The sequence below is a fragment of the Telmatherina bonti genome, assembly GCF_933228915.1.
Source record: "Telmatherina bonti genome assembly, chromosome: 5".
Lineage (NCBI taxonomy): Eukaryota > Metazoa > Chordata > Actinopteri > Atheriniformes > Telmatherinidae > Telmatherina > Telmatherina bonti.
Genome location: NC_136623.1, coordinates 17,561,774 through 17,589,461, shown reverse-complemented (window position 1 = coordinate 17,589,461; position 27,688 = coordinate 17,561,774). Strand labels below are relative to the sequence as shown.

The 27,688-nt window shown below is 37.3% G+C and overlaps 2 protein-coding genes across 2 annotated transcripts; both read right to left on the bottom strand.

The window, feature by feature from the left end:
- Positions 1–7,514: 7,514 nt before the first annotated feature.
- Positions 7,515–16,606, bottom strand: LOC306756322 (cell adhesion molecule CEACAM6-like; the record flags this gene model as incomplete). Its single annotated transcript, XM_079241049.1, has 5 exons — positions 7,515–7,520; positions 14,159–14,211; positions 14,293–14,541; positions 14,629–14,904; positions 16,288–16,606. 5 exons carry the CDS (start codon positions 16,604–16,606, stop codon positions 7,515–7,517), a joined length of 903 nt encoding a protein of 300 aa, XP_079097175.1.
- Positions 16,607–21,461: 4,855 nt separating this feature from the next.
- Positions 21,462–26,571, bottom strand: ceacam1 (CEA cell adhesion molecule 1; the record flags this gene model as incomplete). Its single annotated transcript, XM_079241048.1, has 6 exons — positions 21,462–21,775; positions 22,181–22,447; positions 22,560–22,838; positions 24,153–24,419; positions 24,777–25,058; positions 26,538–26,571. 6 exons carry the CDS (start codon positions 26,569–26,571, stop codon positions 21,462–21,464), a joined length of 1,443 nt encoding a protein of 480 aa, XP_079097174.1.
- Positions 26,572–27,688: the final 1,117 nt, after the last annotated feature.

Genomic DNA, 27,688 nt, shown 5'->3' with positions numbered 1-27,688 from the left:
AAAGTAACATGCTACACCACATACTACAAGCTTTCACTTCGCTCTACTACAAGCAGGTAGAAATGAAACAAAAGTCTTCTGAAAAGGAGTAATATTCTTGATTTCATTAGCTCAAAGTCAACTTCACTGCAACCCAATGCCTCAAACCTTTCAAAATGTTCTATAAATGAAGCAGTGATGGTAGCTTTATATCATATCGCCCTATATGTAAATTCTCAAAACTGCAGATTGGAAATATTTTCCTAAAAACCCACTTAACTGTAAAACAGTGGGAAAGGCATCTATAAAGTGTGTATTTAAGTCACAAAAATAATTAAACATGTAGTGAGACTGCATGATTTTTTTTTTTTTTTACATTGTTCTCTTAAAGTATGAGTCGACTGATACCTGTTGTCAACCACATACTGGATTATTTCTGACTGTTTTGTACAAATTTCTATGTAAAGAATACACCTGGAAAAAAATTACATTTTACATTAGCTAAAAATACCATGGGGGGGCATATAAACATATAGAAGATTTCACAGTGAAAGTGAACATCCTCAGTTCTACTATTCAAAATACAATAAGATGGTCATAATTCTGAAATGATCCCAGTCATTAGAAGACAAAAAGATACTTATGTGCTTAAGATTGTTCAATAGGGAGTATGTTTTTATTATTTGTTCAAGGTAAGAAGACTGACTAAACGCAGCTACTTACTAACTCATCTGTAAAAGGCAGAGCTGTGAATGACACAAGAGGGAAGGCTGCAGCGCTGCAGGTGTATGAGGCTGAATCTGCAGCTTCCTTTCAGGGGAGATTTGGGAATATACTTTATTCCAGCGAATAATGTCCTTTCTTTCCTCTGGGTGCAGGAGATCCCACTGACCTTGAGTAAAACTGTCATCTTGTGAGCTTTTGATGAATTGGTGTGACAGGGTGACATCATGTCCGAGGTATTCAGTCACTTCAGGCAAGCGTTTGACTTTCTCTGCATCAAAAACTGCCAAATATTAAGATTTGAAGTGGCAGAGCAGGACGAAAGGAGCAAAATAAATCTAGTTTTGGCTCTTGAATCAATTTGTTTTATTTGACTTAGCTTTTCACTGTGCATTTACAGTGTTTACAGACTATTTCTGTAAGAAATTATACACTCTGTGTATAATTTATTTCAATAAACTATGTAAATTATTCATTCATTCATTCATTTTCTGAACCGCTTATTCCAATGCAGGGTCGCGGGGAAGCTGGAGCCTATCCCAGCTGGCTTTGGGCGACAGGCAGGGTACACCCTGGACAGCTCGCCAGTCCATCGCAGGGCGTAAATTATACAAACAAAATAGCTTTTTGTTGTAAAAAACAAACAAACAAACAAACAAACAAAAAAAGACAGATTTACCTGAAATGAGAAATATCAGCAGTGGGTCAGATGATCAACAGTAAATTGTTATTGTGCACATTTGCAGGTGGTGGATCTCGAATTGATAGACAATTCAAGATCCACCACCAGCTGGCTGATAAAAAAGAATAGATAAAAAAGAATAGATAAAAATGAATTTACAAAAGGTCATGGTAAATCTAATGATCTGTGGCCTGGATATAAATAGAAACATAAACCTTATTGTTGGAACCCTGAATGTTTGGTGAAATAAATGTTGTCTTTTTGTTTTGTATTGTCTCCATGGCTACAGAAGAAGATGCAGTGTTCCTTCATCATGAACCCGTCTCCATCTGTGTAAGAGGGGTTTTTTTTTCAGCTGACAGTGGAGAATGCTGCACCACGAAAATTCAAGAATCAGAAAAGCAACTTTCTCGATCGACCAATTACTAAAGTTTTTCTGATGCAAGACACTGAAGCTAGATGAAGAGCAATCACTCTACTTCGTGGGACTTTGACGTTTACTTTAAATCAGGTTTGACTTGATGCACTGATGTGATATGAAATAGTGATTCCTCACGGTCTCAGGACTTGAGTAAGGAAAGAAAGACAATACTTATACAACGTGAAATCATATGGATTTTTATTTCAAACTGATTTTAAATTTATGTCTCCTATGATTTTAAATAAAGTAATTATCATGTTATAACATAATAATTAAGGGCTGGTGTGTGGGAGCCATATGAGTTTGGTGAATTAAATATTTTGTTTTTATTTTGTTTATTGTTTCGCATTAGTTTGGATCACAGGGATTATGGTTTAGGCTGGTAAGATATGGGCTGTAGTTGTCTACTTTACATGAGACACCTGTGTGTGTAAGTGTGTGTGTAGGTAGAGAGAGGGTGTGTGGGTCGCCGAAATTTTTGTTAACTAAAAACTTATTTAGTTACTCGCTATGATTTGTTTGCTTTTGAATTAAGTTAGTGGACATTGTATTGAGTTAATTGCCTTTATTTTGTTGTGTAAGTTATAATGGTAGAAAGTACCAACCTCAGCCTCTTAGTGGTTTTTGGGGTTACTGAAGTCACTACAGTTATTGCCTGTCTGAACGGTAAGAGAAGATTTATTTTCTTTTTTTTTTTTTTTTTTTTTACAATAAATATAATTCAAACAACATTTTAAAACAAAGCAACACACAAAGTGCAGTTATTGAAAAATGAAATTGAAAATTTACCACAAATCTAAAGTGAGTATTATGCAATGTCTCTTTTGCATTGTAGTGAAAACTATGATATTTTATTAAACTTTTTTTTTTTTTTATTAGACCAGCACAATGCCTGCCTGACAGCAGTACCTGGAAGAAGTGATGGATTGCATGACCTTCCATGGTCAGGTAGCTTTCCTGATCACAGTACAGTTGTAGTTCAGAGAGGAAAACTTGAGGTGAACCAATGATTTTGCTGAACTGGTTAATAGTTAAATTAAAGATTAAATTAAACTTCAAATATTAAGCTGACTTTAAGCTCTTATGTTTCCTCAGCAGGTGAAGAAGCTGTTCTGATTTATTGGGTACAGGGTCTACATGATATGAATGGAAAGACAAGAGGTTACTACCTCATATCAAAAAGGAGCTGACGTCCTCGACCCGGCATACTGAATGGTTTAAGCAGACCACAGAACAACTCCTTAGATTTGGTGACACTGACCCACTGACTGACCAGTCAGGACAATGTCAGTAAACTTTAATAGTTTCCTTCCTTCACCATTACACAGTCATGTTAAAATATGATCTAACAGGAGCTGCAGAACTGTGTTGATACAGTGTGAAAACAGAAAAGTAAAATCCTGGTATGTGGTTGTAGAGTGTAGTTGTTAGGTGAGCCTATCTGAAATTGTCAGACTTATATAACTTACACCTCATTTTGACTATCAAAGTCAGCTAATGAAAGTCAAGTCAAAGTCAAGCTTTCATTCTGAAAATGTACCAAATAAATAAATAAATAAATAAATAAAGTGCTGCAGTAACATCAAGAGCAACGGCGACCTCTGGTGGGCAAATTATGAAATGTTATTAAACGCTCGTAGCTCTATTTACTGAATGACTTAAAAGAGCAATTTTATAGCTACTCAACTAAAATCAAATCTCGAGATATTCTCATTGACTTTTTATCAGTAAAGTAACTGATATATTATTGTGAAAAAAAGAAAAAAAGAAAAGCGCAGGATGGTGGATAAACAGTGAAGTGTTCCATATATTCTTCCTGTATTTGTACATCATTGCAGAGCTTTAACTAACAAAACTGTACAGATTTAGGTGTAATAAAAAATATGAAAATATTTATCTAAATAACCTTGTAATTTTGACTGACATGACAGATCAACAGAAATAATCAATGTGTAACCATCCTGTCAGTAATTTAATCTTTCACATAATTATTTGTAAATTTGATACTTGTTAACTATTGTTTATTTTACAGCTCTGAACTGATAATCCTCTCACTGTATGTGAGAAAGATGATTGATGCACATGTTTTTTTTCTCTCCGTTCTTTGATAAAGTGTGAACTTAAAAGGAAGTAAGGCATTTTTTGTGTATCAGTGTTAAATTTTTGAAATACTAATGTTGAGAGAAAACAAAACAAATTAACTAAAAGGAAAAGCAACACTGAAAGGCAGAGATTTTTGAGAAGAAATTAATTTGTAATTGTTAAAGTATAAAATAAAATGGTAAAAGCGCTTTAATAATCCAAAGGAAAATGATAGTTAAAAGAAATAAAAAGTGGGCAACACTTGATTTTATAACCATTTTTGACCATATTAAATGTATCATTTAACCTAATAAAGACCCAACCCATGAAAAAATAATCACATATGTTTAATTTTCTGAATATGAGATCTTTATTAATAAAATGTAAAATAAAGTATTAACATTTTTAGGAATATTGATTTATGTATTACCAATGGATATATCATCTTTTATAGTGTAATCTTCTGCTTTCTGGTATTCAGTAAGGCACAGAAGACAGAAATAAAATAGTGCTCCACAGGATTCTGACTAAAACTTGTACCATAAAGTTGTGCAAAATGCCTCAGAAACTGTATCATAATTGTCTTGCTGGGTTCTTATGGGTTCACATTAGAAAAGTTAAATCATAGAAAAGCTCCATATAAGGCAAAACTTCCTACAATGACTCACAAAGTCAGTTTTTATTCCCCAGATGTTCTCAGCTATCAGGCTTTCATCAGGGTGGCGTTTCCTCTGCTCTCAATTTATACCAGTAAATTTCCTAAAGTCTCCCGAGAAAGGCCCCCAGTGGAAATGTGATACAGTGCTGTAGAAAACCAACTTTCAGACCAGTTTGTACCAAAATCAAGATTGATGAACTCTACTGGGAAGAATGGGTAGACATCTTTCAACTCTTAAAAATAACTTTTTTAACTAACATCAACAGTACGTGTTGCTGCAGGTAACAGAAGGCTCTCAGGATACAACAGTTAAGATTAAATATTTAGATATAATTTAATGTCCCAGTTTTGCGACTTTAACTCCTGTTGCTTTAAATCTAAGACTACCATTTATCTCTTGTGGTCATGTTTTTTACTTTTGATATTTTAGAAATGATAACAGCTGATAAAGATGCTTCTTTGGTTCTCAGTTAACAATCACATCTTTATTTTAAGCAAATATATAAAAGTACATCAAGGATCCCCTTCAAATCATAAGAAAAATGAGAAAGAAAAAGGATGGTCAAGGTCTATGAACATCTTTATTCACCAACAGTCAATGATAATATAAAATAAACAAATAAAAACCCAAACATTTTACTTCATTTTTCATTTTCTATCATCACTGAGCATAACCATGAAACTTGACTTTTCAAGCTGTGAAATTCTAACACTGAAAATAAATACAAACATTAGTCTTCATGTTTTAACCAGCAAAAACTCATTTGTTTAAATATGCGGTGAAAGTAGACAAGTGCAGAAGATTATCATATCTGTTGCCATTGTGCACCACACATCACACCCACAGAGTCACATACAACTGCTGTCAATCAGTAGCTGACAGTGACAGTTTGTCACCAGACGCCACTGCAGGTTTGCAAAATCTATATTTTCTCACCATCTTTAAGAAGCCCTTTCAGCCTTCAACACCTGCAGACAAGATTATGACACTGAGTGATGTTGTGCAAAGCTGTGCCAGACAGACTGAAAACTAGGCAAAGTTTTGAGAAAGCACTTCTTTTTCTTTCCATTTTCCTCTTTTGGTTGTTGGCAATGGGGGAACAGGAACTCAGTTTCTCTGTTGCACTGTGGTGCCAGGGACATCTCTGTAGAGCATGTCTAGTCCCAATGTTCTGTTCTATTCTATTCTATTCTATTCTAATCCAGTCATTTGAGACACTTTTCTCTAAATCGACTTATATGTGAGAGTGAGCAAAACACAAGATAGAAATTAAACAGTAGGACGTCATAGATAAGTGCTAGTCAGACTGCTGCGAGTCCAGTTAGATCCATGTAGCGCTTATAGTCTGTTTGTTAAAATATGAGAAATGATTAGTCCTAGGTGCAGGTTATTCAGTGCTGAGTTCCTGCAAAGAGTTGGATCCTTCAAACTTAATCTGATGAATGGAAGATTCTATGACCAAACAAACATTAGTTTACTCGACATGTTTCAAGCCAGACAGTCACCGGCTGTCACAATCAAAGCAGGAAGTTTCTTTATGTTTATCTTTGTCGCATGCAGGAGGTTTGTTTAAACAACTCACTGCACAAAGAAGTGTGACAGGAAACGTTGCTTTTGTGTCTAAAAGGCTGTAGTGCCAACACTGGATGAGAACCCCTGAAATTTTTAAATAGTAACTTTTTAAATTGCTCATTTAAAAAAAAAAAAAGAGAAACATATGCCTGAAATTGTAGAATTATAGCTCATGTTTATTCATAGAAATGCTAATTTTATATTTTCTAAGCAGAAAGAAAAATCTACATTTGGACCTGTAGACCAGCATGGTACTTAGACCATGATGAGCTGCTGTGTTGTTGTGGCTCACCCTGTTTTACCTGACTGAGGGACTGGAAACTTTTCCAGAGACTGAGCAGTGCTAAACATGCAGCTTCTTGTGCTTAGCTGTTTGTGATAGAAGCAAACCAGGGATGGAAATGCTAATTAATTACTGGATTACTACAGCTTAAAACCCAAGATGCAGAGTGAAAAAAATACTATCATTCAAGGTTCCTGGACGAATCATCGTTAGTCCTATAAAGCCAAATTAATCATTTTGATACATACAGTTTCTGAGACATTTCCCATCACTTACGGGTTAAAAACTTTGCTCAAAACCTTGTTTTGCACCATATGATAATGATTTCCACAAACTTTTAGCTCCTAAATTTTTTAATCTAACACCTTCATGTTCAAATGTTATTTTGACTGTTTAAAAATACCTGCATAATGGTGACTTATCTGTGCTTTCTAAAAAATATGACTGCAGACTACCATCCCACATCATACACATATGTGCACATCAATTTAATAGTTCAGCTCATGTACAATCTTGTGCACAAGCATGTGCAGAACAGATACAACGGTGCTGGTGATAAGGATCAGAAGTGAAGATACATTTTCCACAAAGTGATGATAATTATAGTAAATGCAACTTGCATATAGCAATGTAACGTGAAAGTAAATTTTGCTTTCGGCAAGGAGAAGGCAAATATACAGTACATGTATGTCTCACTTCAGCATCTAATGAAAAACAACATCCGCGTATGTGACATCATCAGCCTGCTCAGGGTCTGGGCATTTGTTTCTGGTAGAAGGAGTAGCATGTGCTGATTTTTTAGGCTTGATGTCAGAGTACACCACTTCCTATGAAGAGAAGAGTATGAGAAAGTGTATCATCTCTTTTTCTTTTTGCTTACATCCTGATTTAAATGCACAATACTGACTCAACATTGAGTTCACCTTCTCTTTTACTATGAAAGATGGTCTTGTTGCAGCTGCTACTGGACCAGATGTATCTGAAAGACACATTCAGGACAGTTGGAACAAACAGAAAAAAATAGTAAATGAAGTGTTGTGTGGAAATGGAACGAGTAAGAGCAGAAGTGTGCATTTGTTCTCACCAACGAGGACTTGAAGCCTGACAGTTCCCTCACGCCTGAAAACGGAACCCATAAGAGCTCTCATTAGATTAGTTAAACACAAATGAAAGTCATCAATAAATTTTCACAGCAACACACAACTAGCTACCTTCTGGTGTAGATGAGATAAACTATGGCTGCCCCGATTGCTAACAGCAGCAGGACAGCAATGATGATCGCAGGAACAATCACTGCTGATGATGGCTTCTTTTCTGAACAAAGAATCATGATTTATATGATATTACATCTATTTGCATAATAAGATATATTTGTCAGGTTTGTATACCTTAAAACACAAGGATTCTTATACAATCTATATTCTAATTTACAAAAACCCCATCAACTTCCCAGCATATTTATTTTGAACCTTATTCACTTTAACATACAAGTAAATATGCTTAAAACATGTGGTTGCTCACCTTGAATAACAAGTTTGGAAGTTCTTTCCATTGAGCCACATGGGAATGTGGCCAAGTGGCAGGTGTACAAACCTGCATCTGCCATTTCCACATGTTTAATTGTCAAAGATTGCTTATCAATGTCCAGTCTCTGCTTCAGATGGGATTCATGAATGCTATATCCATGTTTGCTGTGAAAAACAAAGATGGTGGTTTTGTTTGCATCTGGCTGCTGGAAATTCCACTGAACTTGACTAATATTGCACGACTGCCCTTCATTGATTATTCGGCAATGCAAGGTCACATCAGAGCCGACAAATGCAGTTACTTCCAGTATTTGTGCCTCAAGAACTGCAAACAAACAAACAAAAAAGAAACACATTATAGATGTATGTATATACATACATACATACATACATACATACACACACACATATATATATATATATATATATACATATATATATATATATATATATATATATATATATATATATATATATATATACCTCAAAAAAATAAAGGGAACACTTAAACAACACAATGTAACTCCAAGTCAACCACACTTCTGTGAAATCAAACTGTCCACTACGAAGCAACACTGATTGACAATCAGTTTCACATGCTGTTGTGCAAATGGAATAGACAACAGGTGGAAATTATAGGCAATTGGCAAGACACACCCAATAAAGGAGTGGTTCTGCAGGTATTGACCACAGACCACTTCTCAGTTCTGATGCTTTCTGGCTGATGTTTTGGTCACTTTTGAATGCTGGCGGTGCTTTCACTCTAATAGTAGCATGAGACGGAGTCTACAACCCACACAAGTGGCTCAGGTAGTGCAGCTCATCCAGGATGGCACATCAAAGCGAGCTGTGGCACGAAGGTTTACTATATCTATCAGCGTAGTGTCCAGAGCATGGAGGCGCTACCAGGAGACAGGCCAGTACATCAGGAGACGTGAGGGAGGCCATGGGAGGGCAACAACCCAGCAGCAGGACTGCTACCTCCTTCTTTGTGCAAGGTGGAACAGGAGGAGCACTGCCAGAACCCTGCAAAATGAGCTCCAGCAGGACTCAAATGTGCATGTGTCTGCTCAAACAGTCAGAAACAGACTCCATGAGGGTGGTATGAGGGCCCGACGTCCACGGGTGGAGGTTGTGTTTACAGCCCAATACCGTGCAGGATGTTTGGCATTTGCCAGAGAACACCTAGATTGGCAAATTCGCCACTGGCGCCCTGTGCTCTTCACAGATGAAAGCAGGTTCACACTGAGCACATGTGACAGACGTGACAGAGTCTGGAGACGCCGTGGAGAACACTCTGCTGCCTGCAACATCCTCCAGCATGACTGGTTTGGCAGTGGATCAGTAATGGTGTTGGGTGACATTTCTTTGGAGGGCCGCACAGCCATCCATGTGCTCGCCAGAGGTAGCCTGACTGCCATTAGGTACCAAGATGAGATCCTCAGACCCCTTGTGGGACCATATGCTGGTGCGGTTGGCCCTGGGTTCCTCCTAATGCAAGACAATACTAGACCTCATGTGGCTGGAGTGTGTCAGCAGTTCCTGAAACACGAAGGCATTGATGTTATGGACTGGCCTGCCCGTTCCCCAGACCTGAATCCAATTGAGCACATCTGGGACATCATGTCTCGCTCCATCCACCAACGTAAAGTTGCACCACAGACTGTCCAGGAGTTGGTAGATGCTTTAGTCCAGGTCTGGGAAGAGATCCCTCAGGAGAACATCTGCCGCCTCATCAGGAGCATGCCCAGATGTTGTAGGGAGTTCATACAGGCATGCAGAGGCCACACACACTACTGAGCCTCATTTTGACTTGTTTAAAGGACATTACATCAAAGTTGGATCAGCCTGTAGTGTGTTTTTCCTCTTTATATTTGAGTATAACTCCAAATCCAGACTGCCATTGATTGATACATTTACAAAGTTTTTAATAAAACTATTTCATTCATTCAGTTCTACAACGTGTTACTTTAGTGTTCCCTTTTTTTTTTGTAGTATGTCTATACACACACACACACACACACACACACATATATATATATATATATATATATATAATGTAATGTTTATATAAATGTTATAAGAATGTAAATATGTTCATAAATGGCATTAAGGACTAAGCGAGGTTATTGTAGTGGTCCTTTGACAGGATTTGACAAAAAGATCATTAAGCATCACATCAATTTTAAAATGTTTATACTGGCTTCCAGTCAGTCACAGAATAGATAGGTTACAAATTGCAGAACAATTTTGGCCCAATATACATCTGTGTTATGTTCGGAGAATATAAAGTTTAACATGGCAAGAAGTCAGGATAGAAAGTCCAGACCAGAGTCCATAACTTAACACAGAGAAGCAGCATTTAACTGCTAGTTGTGCTGCAAATAAGTTGAACAAACTGCCAGTGGAGATGACACTTTCATTGGGTAGACACTTTTAAATCCAGGCTAAAACATTTCTCATGTTCCTATCACGATATCTGCATGATATCACTAACCTATAGACTGTTGCTGGCACTATTATTTTGCATATGCTTAAAGATGCTTATAAAGATTTCTTATGATTTTATTCAATTTTTATGTACTTCTTCTGCACCCTGCGATGCCTTTAATAGTTCATGTACATCACTTTTCAGGGTTGTCTAAAGTCGGTCCTTGAGGGCTGCTGCCCTGCAGGTTTTCCATATATCCCTGTTCCAAAACACTTGACTTCCATTAAATGGCTCCAACAACCAATGAAATTCTACACAATGACTGATTAGTTTGAATCAGGTGTGTTTGAGCAGGGAAACATTGAAAATCTGTAGGATTGTGGCCCTTGAAGACCGGAGCTGGACAAGCCTGCTTTAATTATTTTCAGGTCAATAAAAGTCTGTCAAGTACACAGTTTGCACAAACAAACAAACAAATAGCTAAATAAATAACTAAATAAATAAATAAAAACTCAGAGCTGCAAAGTTTAAAAGCAAGACTTACCTGGAAATAATGTGACATAAATCAGCTTCAGGAGAGGGCGAGATAATCTGTTGCAAGATGGCATGATGCACACGCAGTGGGAAAAAAATAAAGAAAAAAAACCCGTGCTTTTTGTCACCTTTCAAAACAATATTAAAGTAAAGACTTAAAAATACAGCGGATGCAGAGGTTTAAAACATGTGGGCCAACACATCCAGGAACGGAGGAAAACCTGATTTTTACCATTTGAGGAAAAAGCTGAATAAACGGCAATTTGCAAAGAGGAACAAGTACAGTTAGTTCCTCAAACTGAGACCAAAACGCGTGACATAAACCACAACATCGCTGCTTCAAAACATCAGGTTGGGGATGAAACCTGACATTTATGTAAAACGGTGAGAGTAGATCCGCTTTGTATTCATCACTGTGGGGGGAAAAAAGGTAGGTTGAGGACTCTTTAAGATTTTTTTTTTTTTACAAGCTCTTATATCTTCAGCCAGATATTCAACCAGAACCAAGCTTTGGGACCGCGAAGCGTCATCCGAGCGCGTGAGAATCTCAGTGAGATGCAAAGCGTGAGCATGATCTCTGATGACAGGCGTGACTCTAAAGCTGAGTCCCGGACAAGTGGGACCTCCTGTGGTCAGATCAGGTTAACGACAGGCTTACTGTCAGAGCTTGTGCGTAATCTTGATCAGTTGCAGGATACACACACGTCTTTCCTCTTGGTGTAAGCGAAGGTACAGCAACACCCAGGATGCAGTCAGAGCTGTTCCTCCCTGCATAATCACGTCAGCTAACAGTGAGGGAGTGTTTCTGCGTGGGAGAAAAAGTTGAGACAAAGGAAAACATGAGCAAGTTTGTCTTACAAAATGCCACTTTGCAGGAAAAAATTAATAAAGTGACTGTTATCTGTCTCCAATATGTTTTGTTCACCATATTTTCCTCTGGTCTTTGGAGATGTTGCTCCTACTCCAACAAAGTGAGACGAACACTCAGCTCTGATTGTGTACCCTATTGGTTGACCTGCAGCCTGCTGGTTTAACTGATTTTGTTGTGTCTCATTTATGATTTAAAATCAGAAAAATAATATGTATACTCAAAGGTCAGCTGCATTTAGCCTTGCTGCCTGCTGAAAAGTTTTCATGAAATGTAAATGTAAAAGCAACCGTCGTTGCAGCTGACCTGAAACTAAAGTTCCTGTAAGGTCCTCCATTTCCTCTCACTTTGTCTACATAAAAGGTAAAGAATGCTATCAATGTCTTTGAAAGGCTGTTGTATAAGTGTGGTAAGCCTAAGTGCAACATGATTCTTACCAGTTTATTCATCAGTCTTTAGTTTTCTGAGCATTTCACATGTTTTTTTTTTTTTAATCTTTATAGTAGTCTCATGTGGAAAGTGATATATTATCACATTAGCATTAGGAGCGTTGATTTTCTTGTCTTTTCTTTTGTGTGCTCTGTTGTGTTTGAGGAAGTTATAAGATAAGAAGCAGAGCACTACCTTATATCTTTGTGTGTCTGCAGCTTATCGATTAGAGCTACAGATGCAGGCCAAGCAGATGTAGTCTCTGGAGTCGCTTTTGTTTCTTTTTTAACAAGCAACTTTATACCAACCAGCACTGAGATCATTAAATAGAACCAAAGCTGGAGATGAAAAATAATGCTGAGACAGATTCCCCAGTTTAGTACGGTGTGAGTTCAATGAGAACGATGACAGTTATGACAAATAACGACACATGAAGCAAAAGAAAAAAAAAGGTGTGACACAACACTTGCAACAGATTTTTGTACTACATGTATTAACTGTCGGAGCGAAGGGGACTTACCTTGTTTAAAAGTTGAGATGTTTGATGATAACAGGAGTGTTTTTTTTTTTTCTTTTTCATCACAACATCCCACAAGGTAACTTATATCCAAACCCTCAAAAGAAGATGCAAGATGTAAAAGTCTAATAATCAACACCAATCTTAAATGTTCAATGCAATGATCAGGTCAGGTATCCAAAACTTTACTTCTGTCTGTCTGCATGTAAATCAGAGATAAGCAATGTGTTGCAGGAAATACTTTCACTATAAATTTGATACATAGAGTACAATAAATGATCTTATTTTGTTTACTTTTATGTCAGTAACTTTTAAAAGTACAAAGCTCTTCTTGTATTGGAGTCTTCTGATATGTGTAGGTGTATCTCTATCGACTAAATATCTCTAACATTGGCAGTTTCATTGGAATATTCTCACCCACAGAGTCAAAACATTTCCTTCAAGTTAGACTGGAAATGGTGTAGGCAAGAAATCATTTCAAATACTTCAAAAAGTTAAACATTGAGATTAAAATAGACTTAGAAAGGAACACTTATTAACATCTGCAGCACATAAATCTTATCAAGTCAGCTTGACTTGGCCAGTGTCAGATCCTTTTTCAGCAACATTTTTTTTAAAATTTCTGTCAGTCTGCTGAACTTGTTAGTGATAAAAAAAAAAAAAAAAAAAAAAAAAAAGCAGATGCGTGTTGAGTTCAAGGACAGGTGTGGTGGAAGGCTACGAGCCACAGTCGCCGTATTTGTGCTGTAGTGATGCAACTGTTGAATGTTTTCTCACCCAAGGGAAAACCAAAACCAAGCAAATAGTTTTAACAAAACAAAGTGCAACATTTAGATTGCAGAGTCTGTTAACAGGCACAAAAAGAGAATGAAAGGGGCAAACCACATTCAGTGCTTCTGTGAGTTTAATTTGTTTTAGCCATGTGACACAGTGACTTTACAGATCCAAGACAAGCTCCCTTTATTTACAAACCATCAAGAGTTTTAGTTCGTCAGAGGACTATGTATTGTACATTTCGGATAACGCTTATTTGCCAGAATCATGAGTAAAAACTGTTTCATAATGTAAAAGCCTAACCTGGTTCACCTTCCATTTAATAAAAGGTACCGAACAAGTAAATGACTTCACTTAACAAACAGGAAAAATAGCTAATGTGATGTAGCAGTGCAACTTCAATAACATTTATGAATAAAAAATATGTTTCCTAGTCTATGTAATCAACAAGTAGCCAGGTTAGTGTGCTGTGCCAAAATATTTGACAAAAAAGTACATCAGCTTCATTTTAATTGGATCATTCTATCAAAAGATAAACTCATCAGGGGGAAATAATGTGCAAAAATGAACAAAACACAATAATGTTAGGTCATTTTCCCATGCTATTGAGTTGTGAACAGTAATCATTTGTCTCACTGGTTATAATTCACCTGCCTTTCATTTCAACCCCAGTAGTACCAGAGTGCTGATGACGAAAACCGAGAATGACCAGCGGGGGGCGCTGCAGGACGCTGCATGTAAGAGAAAAGACAAAAAACTCAAGTCAAATAAAATGCCTGAAACACAAGCGAAAGTAATGATTAATCTCTTACCTCTCAGATTCAGGACTGTGGACTTTTCCTTCATGGTCACCGTGTTTCTGGCAGTGCAGGTGTAATTCCCGGTGTTTTTTCCCTCGAATCTCTCTATGACAAACATGGACGTGTTGACGTTTGTCACGTTGCCATTGAACATCCAGTTAAAGTTTGCCAGTGGGACAGAGGCTGCCATGCACTGCAGCATCACTCTGTGGCCTGTAGAAGCTGCTGCTGGTCCTGTAATAGTCATGTTATGTGGTCCATCTGCATAGACAGAAGTTATATGTTGTGTCATGTGTCAAATCCTCAAATATTCTGCTTGAAAGATAAGAAACTGGGAAATATATTTACAGTTGACAGTGAGATTGAAGGCTGCAGTCATGCTGCTGACTGGGTTGCTGATTTGACACTGGTAGGTGCCGTGGCTGGAGCTGCGAACAGGCCGGATGAACACTGTCCTGTTATCCATGGATAGGCTGATACTGTCACTGGTTTCAACTGGCTGGCCGTCTTTCATCCACAGTCTGGTGCTGATGGAGCCAGAGGCCTCACAGGTGAGGTTGGTGGCGCTGCGATCTTCTATCAGCACAGCTGCTGGGCTGCGGATAGTGGCTCCAGTTATCGGTGCTGGCGGTGTGTAAAAAGTATTAGGTGACATGAAATGACAAAAAAAAAAAAAACCCTCACACAAGAGTTGTTATGTATGAAATTGGTCATGAAGAAAACATTTGTAAGTATTTTGGAAAGTTTTTTTTAATTTCATATGTATTTTGTACAATATTATAATTAAAAAGCAAATATGTTTTTTAAAAAAATAAACAGAAAAGCATGAATACCACCGATACTTTCTTGACAATTCTGTTATATTGGATAAAGTAACATACTGCATCATGGGATTTTGGTTTAGCTAACTGGAGAGGCATTTGATGAACCATCAGAAGTCTAAGTAAAGCTGATTCAAAGATTTGCAGTAGAACAAAAGTTTTGTGTGTTAAACAATAATCAACTAAATGTCTAAAAAGGGCAAAAACTGTTGTGCTCTTCATCGTATCTCTTGACTGTTTAACAGTTGTCATTAGTTTTTGAGCACAGGATTTTTAAATTAGGCCTGATATTACAGATCTGGGATGCAAGAGGGAATTGCAGGGTGAAGCGAGCAAATGCTGACCCACCACAATGTTAGAAATATACACACTGTTACATCATGCTTTTTCTTTTCTTTTTTTTTTTTTAATGCCAGAGAACTTTGTCTGCCTTATTTCCAGATAAGCAGATAAAATAAGATGGATTATTAACCGTGAAACTGAAATGCATCATTACTGGAGAACTGCCAGGACATCAGCTGAGGTCAGAGGGCAGCATGCTAACTGAGAGAAACAAAGTCTCGGGTGTAACTGTGATGACTGGATGCGCTCTGGATTCATTTTGTGTGGAGCTGCAGTGGTTTATAGTTAAGATTCCCTGCAATCACCTTGTATATATACTCAGTGCATTTGAAGTCTTTTACCAGAGAAAGATGAATACACTGACCAAAATGTTAAACATCTGGAGTGTACATGTGGAATTTCATTTCTAAACTGTTTGCTTAGTTAAAATTAGCTCCATTACTTTTGGTCCTGTTTGGGTTTTTCATTTGAGTTGATCTGAGATCCATCCATCAGGGACATGCTCTGTGTGTCAGAGAACTATTCCTTTTGTCAGTAATTTTGAGGTCTAATTTAATGTATTTGGTGATTTCTTTAACATTTAAACTTTGGCTGAGTGGTTAGAAACATATTTGTATGTGATGTGACAAACTCAGAGCACAGATAAGGTTAGGTAAATCCTCATTACCCACAGTGTCCTCTTGTTCCACCTCCTAAATTAATACAATTATTATACCCAATTATAAAACTAATTATTTTGAGGTGAACATTTCAGCACAAATGTTTATGCAGATTAGAGACAGAGACTATTTTTTCTGGATAGAAGTCTTACTTTTTATAAAAAGACATTTCTACAAAAACCTACCATAAATGTTGAGAGTGATCCTTCCCTGTTCCTGAAGTCCTCCGTCTGGTATGATGGTGACTGTGTACTCGCCGCTGTCCTCCATTATCAGGTTTCTGAGCTCCAGGGTCCCTGTGGTTCGATCTAATGAGATCCTGTTGGTGTGTCCTGGCTCAGTGATGTTGATGCTGGTGGAAGTGATGATGTTTACACCTTTAAAGTTCCAGCTGACAGACAGGAAGGGTCTTTCTGGGGGTGTGAGAGTGGTGGTGAATTTCACCATGCCCGCTACAGCTCCACTCAGGGGTCCTGGAGGTAAAATACCCTCACCTGCACACATACCTTGTTTACCCAGAGAAACAGTAAAAATTCAGGAGGTTCCATCAGGTACATATGATCTTAAGACCCAGATAGATGTTAGAGGTGACAGAAAAACAACGAACAGCAATTTTACCTGATAAAAGAAACATCACAGCAGTCCAGGTGATAGTCGCATCCATGGCGTCTACTCAGTTGTTTTGTGCTTTTTATTTTTTCAGCGGTTTCTCAGAAAGCAAAGACAATGAGAGTCACAGGTTTACCTGGTCTTTTATTGTCCCACACCCACCACTCAGAACCAACTCCAGCCCCCCTTTCAGAGATGAAAAGCAGTGTTCATTATGCTCATGCACACACACACCAAACTGCCTCTGGTTCATATTGCATAAATCAACCAGTTATGTTGAATAACTCAACCTGCTCTCGGGTTGATGGAGTTTTCATAGAGAATCGCTTTGATCACTCAAACTCAAACACACACACACACACACGTACACACACACATATATGTATGTATGTGTATGTATATATATATATATATATATATATATATATATATATATATATATATATATATATATATATATATATGTATGTGTGTGTGCGTGTGTGTGTGTGTGTGTGTGTTCAGTATTATACTATATATATATATATATATATATATATATATATATTATATATGATTATATATAATATATATATATATATATATATATATATATATATATATATATATATATATATATATATATATATATATATATATATATATTATATTATATATGATTGTCCACAATGATTGTCCACAAAGACAGATTAGGAGTGAATTAGTCTGGTCAAATATTACTTTAACATTAAATGTCATATTGAAAAAAAATCAAACTTAATAAATCAGTAAATTAAACATTTAAAACATTTATAGTCTTTAAATCTAATATAGATGTGTATCACGAATCAGTTTGTGCTGCAGGTCTGAGTCATGTTGCTGATGGGGTTTGCATCAGTTTTATGAGCTCTTCAAACTTCAGTAAGAGGTTGTTTAGGTGTCCTTCAGGGTCGTGTTTGAAGAACTGCAGTGAGCCATAACATTCCTCGAAGGGGATCAAAGACATCCTGGAGACACTCTGCCTTCCTCAGACAGCTTTAAAAAACACATCACTAGCTTAAAGGCCTCCAGACTGACTCACAAAATGAAAAATGATTTGCTGTAGCATGAGGGAGAAACCAGTGTTTCTCAACCCTGCTCCTCAGGATCCCTACCCTTCATGTTTTAGATGTTTCCATACTTTAACAAACCTGACTGAAATAATGGCTCATTACACACTTGCATAAATTAATCTGATGAATAATTCCATAAATCTGGCTTTCTGGAGTTGAAAACATTTAAAACATGCAGGGAAAAGTGTCTTGAGGATTAAGAAATGCTGATCTAAACAGTAATGTACTTTTTTTTGCTATTTTTTGTTTCATTTATCTAAATCAGGGGTGTTAAACTCCAGTCCTTGAGGACTGGTAAAAAAAAAAGACAACTTCCTGTAAATAATTTCAGGACTTTTTGTTACTATAATTTTATGAATAATGATCATAAAAAATACTTCATTGTGTATTAAACAGTTAACTATGCCACATTATCGTACATTGTGGTGATATTAGTCATGTATGGACAACCCAAAACAATGCATGCCGTTTTCCACTGTGCAATTTACAAATTATGTAAATAGTTTTCTTTTTTCTCCTTTACCCTGTCCAGCACGGTACATACAGAATGACAGTCTGTGTGCCTTATTTAGCCAGACAGATTTAATCTACTAAGGGAGACATGTCTTATATATGGCTGGCCTTGATATTCTGAATATTTTTATAATTATTTTTGTTGTGATCATCAGCCCTGATAAGGCAAATTATTTCATTACTACTCTGCAACATTCAGGATCTTCTGCTTTTTAGTGGGACAGAAAACATAGTGGGACTAGTCACCATCTCTTTATATACTGATTTAAATATTTGGACATTTGGACACTGTCTATGTTCTTTCCCCAGCTACTCCCACCACCACCTCTATATCTCTGACTGAAAAGATTTTGTACATGGTCTGGTAATAGGTTCTTGCTAGTCTAAAACATAATCTCTGCTGTGTAATAATTAACCAAGTCTTGGAGTTTCAGTAAATTGGATTGTTCAAACAGCGTTTGTATGATCCTAATAACCATGGATTCATAACACATAGAGTGAAACATTTCAAACAAAATTTTCACGATTGTGGCTTATAGATAATGGGAACCCAAAATGCAGTGTCTCAGAAAATTAGAATATTACATAAGATCAATGAAATAACAAATGTCAGGTTTCTGTAAAGTATGTTGATTTCCAGGCACTTTATACTTGGTTGGGCCTCCTTTTACATGAATTACTGCATCTCTGGGACCTTGATTTCCAAATGAAATGCAAAATTTGCTTTCATCTGAGAAACAGTCCAGTCCTTTTTCTCCTTAGCCCAGGTGAGATGCTTTTGACGTTGTCTCTGGTTCAGGAGTGGCTCAAGACAAGGAATGTGTCATTTGTAGTACATGTCTAGGATTCACATCTGTGCGTAGCAGCTCTTGATGTGCTGAGTCCAGCTTCAGTCCACTCCTTGTGAAGCTCCCTTAAATTCTTGAATAGATGTTGCTTGACAATCCTCTCAAGGCTGTGGTTCTGCCTTTTGCTGGTGCATGTTTTCCTTCCACTCAACTTTCCATTAATATGCTCAGATACAGCACTCTGTGAACATCCAGCTTCTTTAGAAATGATCTTTTGTGGCTTTCCCTCGTTGTGGACGGTCAATGATCGTCTTCTGGACATCTGTCAAGTCAGCAGTCTTCACCATGATTGTGTAGCCCTCTGACCCAGACTGAGAGCCATTTAAAGGTTTAGGATACATTTGCAGGTATTTTTGAGTTAATTAGTTGATTAGGTGTGTGACACCATGACTTTCTAGGATTAAAGTTTTTCACAATATTCAAATTTTCTGAGACACTGCATTTTGGGTTTTCATTATCTATAAGCCACAATCATCAAAATTTCAAGGGTTGAATATCTGAAATGTTTCACTCTAATAAATCTATAAAATATATGGGTTTCACATTCTAAAATCAGTGATAAAGAATATTGAACTTTTTCATAATATTCTGAGATGTACCTGTAAAATATACAATTCCTTTATATATTACGATTTAGGGGCCCAATAGATTTTAAAACTATGGTGATTGTTTACAAATCCCAGAACGGTTTAGAACCAGAAAACATCTGTGATATGTTCAGAGAATATAAACCAGACAGAGCTCTTACATCTAAAGATTCAGGTCAACTAGTCCAGACCAGAGTCCAGACCATCAGAGTCCATCAGTGGTGTAGTCCAGTGTATACGCTGGTATACGGAGTATACCCACTTCTTTTTCAGTCAGCATTGCGTACACTCACTTCTAAACCCTGTGATGCTGCTTTCACAATTACAAACATCTGAACACATGTACCTACATCGCCCAGCTTAGCTAAGGTTACCTATGCTATACAGGTGCAGTTAGCCATCGGCTGCATTAACTTTAGCCTAAACATAGACATAATAAAGATAAATGTATATATGTCTATGAGCCTGTCTCTCACCAGTCTGTTTTCCAGAACTGGTTTAGTCATTTAAGAGCAGAGATTATGTGACAAGGAGCGGATATACTGATGGATTTTTGGGGTGAACTAAATAGAATAGTTTTACAAGTCACTTTGTCTAGAACAGCGTTTTTCTGGGTTACTTTTTTCTGTTTTTTTTTTTTTTTTTTAAAAAGGGGCAAAAAATTGAGTCTTCCCACTTCTTGAGGGTCCACTACAGCACTGCTAAACATAGAGCAGCAGCATTTAGCTGTTATGCTGCAAACAAGTGGAACAAACTGCCAGAGTGGAGATTAAATTGTCTAAGGAGAAAGGAGAAATTTTTAAACCCAGGTTGAAATAATTTCTTTTCTCATGCGCTTATGCATGACATCTGCACAGCAACTTTTAAGTATTTTGCTTTTAATTATTTTAATATAATTTATGATTTTATTGTGATTTTTCTATTTGTGTTGTCCTTTATGCTTTTTTTCTTTATTCCACCCTCTGTAATGCTTTTAATGTTTCACGCAAAACACTTTGAATTAAGATGTTTAAAATATTCATGACTGCTGTGTTGGATTTTTCTGCCTATTTCAGAATGATGGAGGAAACAGTATCTTTTGGAAGAATAATTCTCTATATGTTTAGTTTCCAGACTCACCAAGAACAGGGACAGATGACAGTTCAGATGTCTGATATGCCAGAGTTTTGTCATTGAAGGCTTGACAGCTGTAGTTTCCACTCTGACTCATCTGAATCCTCTCCAGTATGAGTTCTGGTCCAGTATCAGGCAGCTTGGTTCCATCCAGAAACCATGCAAACTGGGCTGAAGGCCTGGACTCAGCTGAGCACATCAGACTGACCTTTGACCCTTCCTCATAAGGACCTTCTGATGGTGACACAGTCAGCTTAATATTTTCTGGACCATCTGAGTGTGAAGGAAACAGAAAATAAAAATATTTGGTTAAAAACATCATATCTGTTTTACAATCGGATTCACTGAGAGGTTTTTGACTGGACAGATTACCAGTCCATACAGACAGACAACCACTCACACCCAGGGAGAACATCAAAACCCCAAACAACCTATCACGCACAACTTTTAGGCAGGAAGTTTTATTACCTGGAGAGAATTAATCCATGCATGGGGAAAATGTGCAAATTTCAGAAAGAAAGACACCCCCGCACTAAGCATAGATTTCCCACTAAGAATCAACAATAACACACTTCCATCTTATTGTTTACATTTGCCATTAGATACGCAACTTGCAGATGAAGAACTCACAGCTCACAATGATGTTTGCTGGATCACTGATGGCATTACTGACAGCATTGGACACACAGCAGCTGTACGTTCCCTCATCATGGCGGGTCACCCCGACTATAATCAGAGTGGAGCCTTCATCGGTGAACTGAACTCTGTCACTGGCTGTAACTTCAGAGCTGCCATTCATCCAGAGGAATGAGAAGGGGCCTGATCCAGAGGAAGAACAGGACAGGCCGACAGAATCCTTGTACTCAACCAAGTCTGTGTTGTTGAGAGTGATGATTACATTGGAGACTGGCTCTGTGGGTAGAAAACAAAACCAAGATATGAATGCCATATTCTAAAAAACAGCTTAGAAATGAACAAATTCAGAAAAAGAAAATACGGTTCACTGTATACCGCGTCTCGATAAGCAGATATGGCTGATGTCAAAGACTCATGGTGACCGGTTCTGTCTTCAAATATATATATATTTTTTTTAATACCGCTACCATCACAAACACTGTGTGTCTTTCGACAATGGGAGGAAGCCAGTGTATCCAGACAGAACCCACACATACATAGGGAGAATATGTAAAGTCCACACAGAAAGTCAGAAACAGAAAAGCAGAAATCTGAACCTGTGCCCAGCTGAGGTTTGAACCAGTGACCCTTTATGCCATGGCTGCATGGTGGCATGGAGTAAAAAAATGTAACAAGACTCACCATAAACTGTGATGACTGAGGGCTGAGATGTTTGATATCTCATAGTTTTGTTGTTAAAGGCCTTACAGCTATAGTTTCCAGTCTGCACAACCTGAACATCTTTTAGTTTGAGCTCTGGACCAGTATCTTTCAGCAGGTTTCCATCCAGAAACCACTGAAACATGGCATCAGGTTCGGAGACAACTGTGCAGAACAAGCTGATGTCTGACCCTTCCTCAAAGCGATCTTGTGACGGTGATATGATCAGTTCTGTATTTTCTGGGCCATCTGTAATGTGTAGCATAAGTAGAAAAAAAACCAAAAATGAATGTTAGCAGCTACATCTCATTATGTGCATAATTATAATGTGAAGTCAAACTCATGAAGGTTATAAACTTACAGCTGATGAAGACCTTTACAGAATTACTGATGTCACTGCTAAAAGAATTGGACACATGACAGCTGTATGGTCCCTGATCATAGCGGGTCACATTGTTTACAGTGAGAGTGGAGCCTCCATCAGTGAGCTGAACTCTGTCACTGGTTTTAACCTCAGAGCTGCCGTTCTTCCAGAGGAAAGAAGGAGAGAATCCAGAGGAAGAGCAGGACAGACAGACAGATCTGCTGAACTCAACCAAGTCTGTAGAGCTTGATTTTACCACAACATTGGCAATACGCTCTGCGGATCAAAACACAGATGTGTTTTACTTGTCACCGTCCAACAATGGGACTTCATGCCGTATTGGAAAACAATTTAGATTTGGTACAGCAAAGGAAAGTACATACCGGAAATGATCATGTGGTATTGATTCTATGACAGTGTAATATTAGCTTGCCAATCAAGGTTCATGACAAAGAAGACAAACTAAAAAAAGTACGTAAATAAAAATCTTAAACAAAAAATGTATGTTTCTAAACAGCAGTATTGCTTAAAACAGTTTAAACATTTGTGTCATGTAGTTTTTCATGTATAACTGAGTTTTTAATCGCAGTCACTGGAGAAGAACATTTCAGTGACTGAACTGCTTCACTGGAGGGTGGCTGACATCAGAAGGCCGCGTTACAAATGGGATTGATTAGTGTTTCAAAAACAGCATGTTGAACAGGGTTAAAATGAACAGACTTGAAATTAAACGAGAATCACGGCAGTGTGTCCAATAAGAGAACTGTCTACCTGTACTACCATATATACACATACAAACTAGTCTTTTAAAACATATGTGGTGTGTATGGTCCAACAACCGGCTGCATTGGACCAATCTTTATTATCATCATAATTCTGCAAGATTGTTGTTCATTATAAGCCAAACAGAGCAGGACAATAGAGCTCTTTCTATCAGCGAGTTTCTGCTGTCAATTTCAAACCCTTCATGTCAACAAGGCTCTGAAACATGTCCACACTAAATACAGTTTAATGTTACAGTTGAGAATAAACATGTTTCTTTAAAGGTAATATGAGCTGTGTCCATGAAGGAGCATCCCCATCTAAAGTGTTTGTGTGAACTGGGATGTTATATTCTCATTAATTCTTATCAGAACCAGTGCTGATGAGGACTCAACACTACAGCAAAAAATTTGACAACTTTTAATACTGAGTCAACACTTGTCCCATTAATCTAAAAAAACCAAATGAAAAAATAAACCAACCAAATAATATAAAACAAATGTTAGTAAATTTGTTAAATCAGACCCTAGTCTAGATCAGCTGAATGCAGTTCAGAGTTGCAGTCTAGCAGGAGGCTATCCAGCCTGTTATCATGTAAGTCTAGGGGGTAAAACTTAAAGCTGTGGGGAGCAATGTGCTTCCACAATCAGTCCAATTGTATCCCGAGTCAGGGTGATCAGTGCAAATCTTTCATGGATGCCAGTGCAAATGAAGATGTTTGAAATATTCATGACTGCTGTGTTGGATTTTTCTGCCTATTTCAGAATGATGGAGGAAACAGTATCTTTTGGAAGAATAATTCTCTATATGTTTAGTTTCCAGACTCACCAAGAACGGGGACAGATGACAGTTCAGATGTCTGATATGCCAGAGTTTTGTCATTGAAGGCTTGACAGCTGTAGTTTCCACTCTGACTCATCTGAATCCTCTCCAGTATGAGTTCTGGTCCAGTATCAGGCAGCTTGGTTCCATCCAGAAACCATGCAAACTGGGCTGAAGGCCTGGACTCAGCTGAGCACATCAGACTGACCTTTGACCCTTCCTCATAAGGACCTTCTGATGGTGATACAGTCAGCTTAATATTTTCTGGACCATCTGAGTGTGAAGGAAACAGAAAATAAAAATATTTGGTTAAAAACATCATATCTGTTTTACAATCGGATTCACTGAGAGGTTTTTGACTGGACAGATTACCAGTCCATACAGACAGACAACCACTCACACCCAGGGAGAACATCAAAACCCCAAACAACCTATCACGCACAACTTTTAGGCAGGAAGTTTTATTACCTGGAGAGAATTAATCCATGCATGGGGAAAATGTGCAAATTTCAGAAAGAAAGACACCCCCGCACTAAGCATAGATTTCCCACTAAGAATCAACAATAACACACTTCCATCTTATTGTTTACATTTGCCATTAGATACGCAACTTGCAGATGAAGAACTCACAGCTCACAATGATGTTTGCTGGATCACTGATGGCATTACTGACAGCATTGGACACACAGCAGCTGTACGTTCCCTCATCATGGCGGGTCACCCCGACTATAATCAGAGTGGAGCCTTCATCGGTGAACTGAACTCTGTCACTGGCTGTAACTTCAGAGCTGCCATTCATCCAGAGGAATGAGAAGGGGCCTGATCCAGAGGAAGAACAGGACAGGCCGACAGAATCCTTGTACTCAACCAAGTCTGTGTTGTTGAGAGTGATGATTACATTGGAGACTGGCTCTGTGGGTAGAAAACAAAACCAAGATATGAATGCCATATTCTAAAAAACAGCTTAGAAATGAACAAATTCAGAAAAAGAAAATACGGTTCACTGTATACCGCGTCTCGATAAGCAGATATGGCTGATGTCAAAGACTCATGGTGACCGGTTCTGTCTTCAAATATTTTTTGTTTATTTTAATACCGCTACCATCAGGGTTCAAAATATTTCTTTTTTAAAATTGATAATAGGACAAAAATAGGCTTTATTGCAAGATTTCTAGAGCTAACATCACTACAAGTAATAATACTGATACAAGACCTTTGCTTCACAACATTTTCCTTATCATATGAAAATGAGATATTTTTGTTTAATAACCAATGAAAATATACACAACTCAACATGTTCTACTTGTTTAACAAGTTATTGTACCAATATTTGGGCAATAATTTTGAATGATCATTGAGTTGATTGATTAATTTAGATTATTGTACTATCACACTTGATTAATACATGATGGTTGAGATTTCTGATTAATTTCACTTTTAAAAGTGTAACTGAACAGATTATAATACAAAACATCAATAAGCAATCTTTCCATTTCTGAACAGCCTTCTGTAAAGACTCTTTCACATTTATATGCTGTCAAATTGTAACACTTGCTCACCATAAACATGTAGTGTGGTCGCTCCTGACACATCGTCTGGATGGATGTTAACGCTGTACTCTCCTTTATCATTAAGTTTCAGATTCCTGAGCTCCAGAGATCCAGTAGATATGAAGAGGGTGATCCTGCCTTCATACTCTGGTGCTGTTGTATTTGAAGTTGGTTGTGAGGGTATTATATTTTGAGAACCAGTTTTCCAAAGAATGACAGTAAATGGTGTGTCTGTTGGAGTAAGTGTTGTGGTGAACGTCACCATCCCTCCTACAGATCCATTCAGAGGACCATCTGGCAAAATGCCTGCTCCTGCAGATAAACCTGGAAAAAAGTTAATGTTGGTGTGTATTACACTGACTGATGCGACACACAACTATCAGAGGCAGACAAGTTGTACTCTGAGTGTAATTGAATGCAGAAGAGGTGGAAAAAACAGGTCTTTTATTAAAAAATAAATAATCTTCTTTGGATAAAAACTCATAGCAGAAGAACAAAAACCTGTGGAACAGAGACAAACAGGATAATCTACCCAGAAAGGGGAAGAGAAACACAGCTTAGGTGAAGTGGAAGAAGACAACAGCAGAAAAGTAAAAACAATCAAGCAAACAAAAAGGCACTGTATGGAGATTGCAACTTACAGAAAAGCTTCTTTAAATACTTACAAGCTTAAAAGCCAAAGTTATCAAAATGATCATATATACTTTAAATTTGCAGTAATAGTAACATTTTTTTTTATTTATTTATTTTTAAGCAATATAAACATATGCTTGTAGAATGTAAAGTAAAATAAAAAACTGGAAAAATGTTGTCATGTCCTGTGTCAAGAGGGGAAAGCTACCTGAAAGGTCTCCGAGGATGATGAGGAATATCATAGTCACTTTCATTTCTTCTTACTTCATCAGGTAAAGCTGTGTGTCTTTCACTCTGTTCTTCAGTGAGGAACGGTTTGAGACATATGGTATAAGGAAGTAAATTTGCCTTTTTGCCAGGCTAAACTTCCCCATACTTATAAATCATTCACATGTGCTTCTGTTGGAATTTTATTTCCTCTGAATCTCTCCTACCTTCATAGTAAACTTCATAGTTCATAGTACAAACTTCATAAACTTCATAGTAAAACTTCATAGTTTTTGCAAAAAAACAAACAAACAGACAAATATAAATTTGTAGTGTAGTTTCCATAGACCCAGAAAATCCTGCAGTTGCTTGAAATCTGTCTGTCTTTCTATAAGTCTGCCATCTTGGTTTGTTGTTTTAGTTCAGTATAAAATAATTTTCTTTTGTGCATTATACCATTAAAACTTTGATAATCTATTTCCTCACACCATACACCACCTAAATAAACGATGTCCACACCGCAACAAAAAAAGTAATTCTGTGCAGCCCAGCAGACTCAATTGTCAGTCCTTACCTGCCCAGTAAACCACAGTTATAAACTGCAGCTAAAATCATAAAAGTTGCACATATAATACTCAAGAAACAGGTGGTCAGAAGAACATCAAATAAATAAGATTAAAGAAATCTTTTTTAGAAGAAGGTATGTTATAGGTTCTTACTACAGACTGGAGGTTCTGCTGATGTTCAAGCAGTGCTGCTTTCCTTTTGCAGACAGTTCACTAACTCAAGGAAGTGGATTTTTAAACATCATAATTAATTCCCATTTACTTTGTTTCAACATCTGACAGTTAAGGTTTAATCACATGCCCAATCTAAAATGTTACTGTTGCATTTTTTAAATTGTAACAACAAAGGGGAGATCTGCTTTATGTGTTTTGTTGAATTTTAGAGGATTCAAATTTTAATGTGCTGTTTACAAAGGAGTTATTGAGAAACTTAACAATAAGGAAGTATATACAGGTCATTTTATTTTTCAAACCACAGGGAAGTGATAAACAATATTACTTACTAGATAAGCACTCGTAACAGTAATTTGAAAGCATAAATTCATTCATTCATTTTCTGAACCGCTTTATCCAATTCAGGGTCATG